Below are 8,833 nucleotides of genomic sequence, written 5' to 3'. Positions count from 1 at the left end.
CCTTCATTTTTGGATGATCTGTTCCAAATAAAGTATTACTTCCTACACAAACTATATATATATTATCCTGATTTTGTATCTTTTATTGTGTCCAGTTGCATGGCTGCCATTTAAGGTGGAACCTAGTCCTGTTAGACTACGCAAAAAAACATTATAAGCAGCATAACTAAAACCACTGAATTTCTAGAAGAAATTCACAGTACTTTCCACAATCATCTCATGCTGATATTTGTACAGATACAGAGGGCTAAAATAAGTACATAATTTTTCCAGATACAGAAAGGCCAAACCAGTACTTTGGCAATTGTTGTCATTTTACCAGATATGAAGGATGCTTTCTTTGGTTAACTACTTCCATACTTAAAGGAACAACAAGTTATCTACATCAACACAATACCCTATTAAATGAGTTAATATATTTCACTGAACACGTTAGTAACAAATCTATATTTATGTATAAATATTTTAAATATTTGTATTTCCATTATACAAACACTCAGACTTCCAGATAATCATGACTAAAGAAAATATAAAATTTATAACTTTATTGACAATATACTCTTTTTTATGGTACATTATGCTAACTAACTACATCTGCATTTTTAAAAAGTAAGCATTCCAGTATTTGCACCATGCAACTTCTTTGTTGAATTATTGCAAGGAAATCCTCGGGATATAGGGAAAACACACTTCCCATTTGGACAGTTTACCCTGGAATATTTAATCCTGCTTGTTGACATAGAGACATGAATAATTTTCACTAAGATCATATCTAGGCCGAAAGATAACTGTAAGATGTAAGACTTCTCTCTATAAACATACACATTTATGTGTATTTATAAAAAACCTCTCTGAGAAAGGTTTAGGAAGTAGTCTGCCTCAGTTTTAAATGTTGCCTTTTATAGTGCGGTGCTGCAGGATTACTATTGCATATCATAAATAACTGGAAGTATCAGTTCAACACATGCAGAAAAAAAAAGGACATTATCTAGACAGACCTGCTGATAAAAACACTAAAAAAAATTCAAGGCAGAATAAGACACTTGGAGAGAAATCTAACCATAAATGTAAACTTCAGTGCTTCCTACAAAAAAAAAAAAAAAAAGGTAAAAAAAACAAAGAGCCAGTATCAAACAAATAGAGGAAGAGTGCATTTCAGTCATTTGCTTTTGGTATTAATCTCAAAACCAAAAGAAATTTCTTTGGAAAGCTAATCTGAAATTAAATATGCATAAAGTTAAACAATCAATTTGCATTAATCTCAGAACAGAATCAACACCACAACTAAAATAATGCCTGGGGCACATTGTGATGCCTACAACTGGATTTTAATTGACTTGAAGACTGTCATAGTCCTATTATCATAAAACCTGTAACGCACTTCCAGCATGGAGGACCCATCTGTGCCCACTATCCATCTGTTTAGACATGATTGGCAAAGTGGTAGGGAACTCGCAGTGGTTGCCTCTGCCTGAAAGGAATAAACCACAGGATCTTCCAGTGAGTGCCAAAAACTTCTGAGAAGGTCTGCTGCCATGGCTTTCGGGGCCTCGATCTACAGAAGACAGCATTATTAGTGAAAGACAGCATGCCCACGGTGCACTTCAGTCAGCTAGAACAATGTAGGTTGGCTGGGGATCCATTTCTGGACTCTGATGAATTGTGTCTCAGCGTCACAAATACAGCTTTCCTTTCATTACAGCATGCAGCTGAGACTTAACTTTGGACAACAGAAACTATCTGGGTCATCAATGAAACAAAAGCAACTTTTGAAGCAGAGGAGACCTCACAATCAATGAATTGTATGTCAAAACACAGCAGAAAGTATATTTTGATCTGTACTTTTGAAAGAAAATATAGTTCCACTGGGTTTGGGTAGGGAGGTTACTTTGTGTACAACCAATACTAATAGATTAGTGAGCTGCTGCTAAAGATAGGAAGTACAAGGCACAGTACCATGCAAAATCACCTTATCAAAGTGCCTTCAGTTCCTTTACTCTCTCACCCAGTTTAAAAAAAACAGCAACTCCTTTAGCATTTCATCAATGTAAAAATTTTACAGAACTTACATGTCTTCACAACAGTTTGACATTTTTTCTATACCTGTAGTATCCTGTTGAAGAAAAGAAAACACAATGAAAAAGTATTTATTTACATTTCTAACTGTTAAAATGTCATTATGAAAGCAACTAAATAAAGTAGGGGATCAATTATTAGTGTACACTGCTTTGACATTAGTTCAGTAGGTTGCGTATTACTTAAATGGCATATTAATTTTAAGTGAATCTGAGATTACCTACACAAATTTTACTCAGTCTGTTACATGATTTTTACACACATGACATGAAACTGTACTGTGTAGTTTGATTACAATACCAAAGAATGTCAACAAAAACTTATAGCACTAGTACAGCTAAAATGAATTCAGATACTACAATTAATTCATGGGACATTTAGAAGGAATGTGTATAAGGTACAGTCTTGCCATACTTTTCACAAGCACCCATTCCAGACTTGAAGTAGTCCACTCAGATAACCAAAGGAAAATTTAGTAAAATACAACTATTAACACAGATGTAGTATTTTGAAAAGCAGGAACTAGTAAGAGGTTTTAAAATCATTATCTTCATGAGTATTATAATGCAAACAGTACCACTGGAAATATACCATGAGTTTTCATAATTGCTACAGTTAAATAAGTCACCAACATGCCTGTAACAAATGTGGTTAGAGCCTTCCCAAATCTTCGTTTGCGAAGCCCAGCCATGATGACAATTAAATAACAAATATACAAATTATTCTCATAAAATGTAGCAGAGGCTAAATAACGTGCAGAGTGAAGGCAACCCTACAGCTAAGAGCAACTTAAATTCATATTTTTCTTTACTTAACATGATTTAATAAGTCACCAAGTTTTATAATTAACAAATCAATTTTAGCTTAGATCATCCTCAAATAAAACTTTTAAAACTACCACATATTTTTTCCTTACTTTTCACTATATATTTCATAAAAAAAATTATTTTGGAAATGAGCATTATTTAGGGTTTTGATACATATTCATAGTTCTTTATGTTCTTTAAATCACTCACAAACTCCAAAATACAATAATTGAAATACTTCTCCTGGTTTCAACTCCTGTTCATCGGTAGTTTGATATTTTCCTTTACTATTCTTTGATGGACATAATGCACCTGTCAGATTATACTAGCATTTGAATAACACCAAGAGCTAGTCTCAGTTGTCCCAGTCATATAGAGACACAAGGACTGTGGTTTAATTAGGCTGCAACTTCACTGTCACCTGGAAACACGACCTAGCAATAGAAACCATACTGTGTTTCTTGACTGTTCCTGCCATCAGTGCATGCAATTCAGTGCGGGTTCTGCTGGGATTCTGCCCCTCTTTAAAGTTTTAAGGGGGAAAGATGAGTGTGAGTGGGAAACAACATACAGGAAGCTGCTTCCCTGCTCCACCAGAGTTGGGTGACTTCAACTCCCCTTGCCAGATTTTGTCCTTCTAAATTCACTTCCCAGCTCAGATGAGTTTCGGAACATGAACCCTTACAACACGCCAAATAGCAAAAATCTTAATTTTGCCCACAGCCTACCTAGCTGAATTCCAGACACATTATGGCAAAGGAGAGAAGTCCCCACTTCTCACTCCAATCCACCAGGATGCAGAAGATCTTCTCTGTTTGCAGAGAAGGTATGCCCACAGCAAACTACATAAATCATTCTGACCCCATCATTAGGTGGGTTTTAACTCCCACTTAACAGTGAGGGAGGAAAGACTGGAGCCAGCAGACACTAAACACTGTCTGTTGTTTTGATTTCCACAGATAAACTGCTGTCCTTTCACCTTATGGGCCTGTCTAGCATATCTCCCCTCACCTGCCACAAGCAGCAGGAAAGCATCACAAGACACAAGCCATTCTCCTTGTTAGGGCAGGACCTGGCTGCACAGCACAGGGATATTCTGCTTCCTTGGGCTGGCTTTTTGTCCAGCTCTTGTCAGAACAAACACCACCTTTGCTGACCACAGAAATTCACACAAAGCTTTCTGAATAAAAAGGACTAAGTAAACACAGAGATTACTTCCATGGCACTTCAGCAAGGTAGTAACAGCATTTTCGTGAGATTCTATAGCTCCTTCTGTAACTGCAAAAATATCTCAGCTCCAGGAATTATTCTCTCGTCAACTCAAAGCTGTCTACCCAATAGTACAAAACAATATTGGTATGTTTGAAAGCAACAATGAAAAATATTTTTTTTTAATAAAACAGTAGCATCCTAGTCCAGACTCTAAATTGATTTGTAGCTATGAAAGATTTATGCTATCATTTCACAAAAGGAGTCCTAAACCAGTTTTGTGTGCAGAAGTAACATTACCAAATACCTTAAATATGGCTTTTTGGTACATTTCTGCGTATTGCTTATTCATTAATACACTTATACTCTTCCCTAAAATACTGTGTTTGAGATTTTTGGAGGAATTTCCTGGTTTGGAACTGAAGGGTGTATTTTGTTTTAATTGTTGTCATGGCATGTTATCAAGACCTGAAAGATTCTCATTAGGTAACTGCAGAAAATAACTGTAAGAAAAGACTGTCAAGCTTTCACACCTTTAAAAGATATTAAGGATTTCCCTTCCCTTCCTCCCTCCCCATCTTCCTTTCTTTACTTCTCTTCCTTCCTTTCCACCTCCCTCCCTCCCTTCCTTCCCTTCCCTCATTCCCTGCCTTCCTCCTTCCCCCTCTTCCTTAAAATGCCAACACATACTTCAGTTTACTTTTGCTTTACTGGGCAGTGAGTCCTTTGCTTCTGAGATACTTTTTCAGAATTAAAAAAACTTTACAGCCACATTTTAAAAGCTGCAGACTAGGGCTGGAGGGAATGGGAAGAAACATTGCTCTGAAGCTTAGCCACTCCACAAATGCTGGTGACTGAACTTAAGGAACAAAATGCCCCTCATAGCTTCCCTCCCCCAACACTGCTGCCAAGCAGGCTCATTTGAAATGTACTTTCATTTGAGAGTGAACCAAATTACCTTTTCACATGAAAGTGAAACTTCACAGCACCCCAGGAAAGTCAGTAGCCCCTCTGGAGATAGGAGATGAAGGAAAAGGAGAGGACCATAGTTGAGTTTTGACTTGTTATTTAAGTTTTTCTTCTCAGACATGAATTTTTCTTCTTTTGGCAACAGAGATCAGAATAACCACTATTCTTCTGAATGACAAGGTGTTCTGCTCATTAATACATCTCACAAATGGCCTTCAACCAGAATATCATCTCTCTTAATTATGCACTAGATGTATACCAAGGTTTTGCTACAACATCAGAATTACTGTGTCCAGCCTAAGAGGCTTTAGCTGTCTGCATCTACTATCAGCTTGGATTACTATTAATACAAATAGAACTCTGCTAAGACCTTTTTTTCCAGACTCACGGCTAATGCTAATGTTAAAACCTTTTGGAGAATTGGCACTCATCCAAAAGTTGAAAATAACTTAATATGAGCAAACATGGCATATCTATTGAGTCCTAGTAATCTCTAACTCTAAAAATCCCTTAAAATTTTTAGATAAAATTAAGATGAAATTGACAAACACACAACTAATTAAATTCACATGATGGATCATCAGGAGCCCCAAAGTCATCATCCAGATTGGAATCAACTATTGTTTCTACACTTGGTTCTTTAGAAATACATACTCTCTGATAAGCATCTTAAAGCATCTAGAGAAAAAATATTATACCTTAGTGAGAAAGGCAAAATAAATTAGAGGAAATAAACATAGGAATCATTAACAACATATCAGTTTAGAACATCAGAAAAAGTGCAAAGCGTTCCTTCTGAGGGGAGGAGGAATGGGGTTTTTTTTCACTTTGAGGATACACTACAAGTAAGAGCAGCTGTTTTACTCTAAGTTAAGTAAGCTACTGCCATGGCCAAGACTGCTTTATAAAAGGGAGGAGAGGAATGGAGAGACATATGTAAAAGCACTGAGTTCTGCAGACCAACTTCAGATTCGCTTGCAAATGAATGCACCCATGTCAGCTCCTAAGAGAAATGTATCTTTCACATCTATGTTTCTAATCAGCATAACTAACTGCCTGAAAAAAATTTAAAAGAGCACATGCATTGTGTAACAAACTGTGCTACAGGATGGGTTTCATCATGAACTAATTTATCATGAAAAAAAGCACACACAAAGAATATTTTTCTCTTACTGATTCATGTTTTCCAAAGGGGAAGTTGTAATTCGTAACTTACAGGACTAACTCCAAAGCATGCAGCCACAATCCCCGGTTCAATTTTTCTTCTGTGTTTGCTTAAAGTGACATGAAATCAATACAGCTCTACTAAATACTTGCAGTAGAAGAATGTAAGCATTATACTATGCTTTTAGTATTTTCGAAGCCTCAGTATAGAGATGAATCAGCAGAAAAGTATGATGAAGAATAAAGAAAAAACAAAACCTTCAAGCCTTCCTGGACTTGCAGCCACCGCTTTTATCTGAAAGTTCAAGACTTACCCTCTATATGAACAATACATTTTTTCATTCCTTCTACCTAACATCCTTTCATTGTATGTATGCAAATGACAAGTGAGCAGTTGAAGAATATAAAATACTGAACGTAGAAAGAATATTTCATCTTTCAGAAATTTTCTTTTTTGGAATTTAATACATTTTCGGTTTGCGTTTGGTCACTTCTTAGCATTCCTTTCTTAATCTAGACTTCTCATCATATAATGTAATATGATTAATTTTATCAATTACAATTATATTCAGCCTGAAAATCGCTAGTTCTGTTTTAACTTTAAATCTGTGCTAAATGAAAAATGAAGCTACACTATGCAATATCTAGGGAATGGTCCTGCTCTCTTCTATGCTCTGATTAATTCAGATAAATAGATTTCCAACGTATGTATCAGAAAATGATTCAGTGAAAAGAAAACCCCTGGTAACAAATAAGGGACATATCTACAAAGGAGGCAATACAAACAGATCTCTTAACTTCAGCCTAGTTCAAATCCATGGTGTGTTTGGTACAACATGACAACAAGATATGTGACAAAACATTATTTTTCTTGATACTTAGAAATGTAAGTACAAAACGTCCTTACAAAAATAGCAGGGGAAAAACCACTTAAGAAGGTTAGTTGTTGATCTTCACGTGGAAGTAATTTTAATGGTCTGATGTCTAAATCTGACAGGCAATATTTAAACAAAATGTATTCAGCCCCCAGAACACTCAAACATAATTTTTATAGTTACTTATTTTCAACTGGTTAAAGGTACTTCCTTTACTATTAGAAAAATAATTGAGCTGTAAAAGAAATTCCCCCTTGAGTGATGAACAGGGCATACTTTTGATATTCTATGATATTTTACACTCCTTGAACAGCATAAAATCTCTTTGATAAAATTTTCTAACTTACACTTTTTCTTTATAATATTGTAAATAATTAACTTCAATAAAAGTATTCACATTTACCTAAGACCATGAAGCGACCTAAATGAAACAGATGAGATCTTTTGCCACTTAGAGTGTCTTCACTTGAATTTATTTTAACATTTTAAACAGCTCATAAAAGAGTTTTTATAAAATAAACTAATAGTTTATTTTTATGGTAAATATGTGTTTAAGACTGTCCAGATACATTCATAAAAATGTTAAACAAATTGCTAGTCTATTTGAGAAAAATAAGGTAAAGATATAAAAGAATTTATACAGTTAACAAAATTGTATTCAAAGACCAGGACGTTACTAATTCCTGACTATTTAATTTATAGTACCTTATGCAGTCTTCTAATAGCAGATCTACCTATAGGTGAATCAAAGGTAGAGACAGGAAAAGGGGAAGGGTTAAGAACAATGGGGAAGAGGAAGACAGACAATGTTAACATGAACTTATTTTCTGTTGCATCTCTAATTTCCAATTACCATTTGGGTTTATAGTTTATATACCCTTTGCTCTCCCCTCTACAATTGCTTTATATCTTACACTTTATTATAGACAGGTAAAGAATACACTTGCCTGGAAATCCTAATTTCCCCAACCAATCCTAATTTTTAATATGCTAAACTTAATTATGAGGATTAATAGTTCCTTGATTACACTTCTGCCATGTTTGAAAAAACAGGAAAAGCCCTCAGTAGTCACTAATCAAAATTGTATTTAATAGATTATCTGATTTAAGATATGATTACAAATATTTTAATCATGAAATACTTATTTTTAAAGACAAAAAGCATTTCAGCACAACTAGATCACTTGTGCACTCCGCATATTAAATCAGCAATGGATCAATGCTATAAAACATGCAAAGAATTAAAAAGCCTTTGATTTTATTAATAGAATAACTGCAGCTACATTTCCATTATTTTGCAATTCAACCTTTGGAAAAGGTTGAAAAAATATCTAGTAAAATATATTTGCTACTTTAAGGTGAAAAGGAGAAACACTGCAACAATAAAAAATAAAAAACAACATTTTTAAATGCTTCTAAGAGGAAAAAATTATGTGGTAGGCATCATATTGTGCACTAGACAGGCTGCTGAACAGCATTTTCCCTTCCATCCTCCCCAAAGCAAATAAAGAGAAATTTCTCTTTTCCACATCCACACAGTACTGATGCAACAGGATATTGGCATATCACTGTACACCATTCAAACAGTTAATTAACAGGAAACCCTGGTAGCATTAATTTAATTAATAAAGTCACTGTCCACTTAGTTTATGATAACACATCCACTACCTTGCAAAAAGACCACATGGTATCTATTGAATTTTTAAAAGCCCATCATTAAATAGTTCTGCCCCA

The 8,833-nt window shown here is 34.9% G+C and overlaps 1 protein-coding gene across 6 annotated transcripts in view; it reads right to left on the bottom strand.

The window, feature by feature from the left end:
- Positions 1–530: 530 nt before the first annotated feature.
- The window catches only part of ZDHHC21 (zinc finger DHHC-type palmitoyltransferase 21), a 39,074-nt gene continuing 30,771 nt past the window's right edge, over positions 531–8,833 (bottom strand). For all 6 annotated transcript variants that reach the window (XM_039384483.1, XM_039384487.1, XM_039384486.1 and 3 more), the window contains 2 exons: positions 2,070–2,113; positions 531–1,555 (listed from right to left, as the gene is read on the bottom strand). In XM_039384483.1, the coding sequence (XP_039240417.1) occupies positions 1,423–1,555; positions 2,070–2,113 (177 nt within the window). In that variant the 3' untranslated portion in view covers positions 531–1,422. The remainder of the gene's footprint in view (positions 1,556–2,069; positions 2,114–8,833) is intronic.

This window comes from Pipra filicauda, unplaced genomic scaffold (genome assembly GCF_003945595.2).
Source record: "Pipra filicauda isolate LSUMZ 115617 unplaced genomic scaffold, ASM394559v2 scaffold359_size756093_pilon, whole genome shotgun sequence".
Taxonomy (NCBI): Eukaryota; Metazoa; Chordata; class Aves; order Passeriformes; family Pipridae; genus Pipra; species Pipra filicauda.
This window is presented reverse-complemented; position numbering and strand designations above follow the sequence as displayed.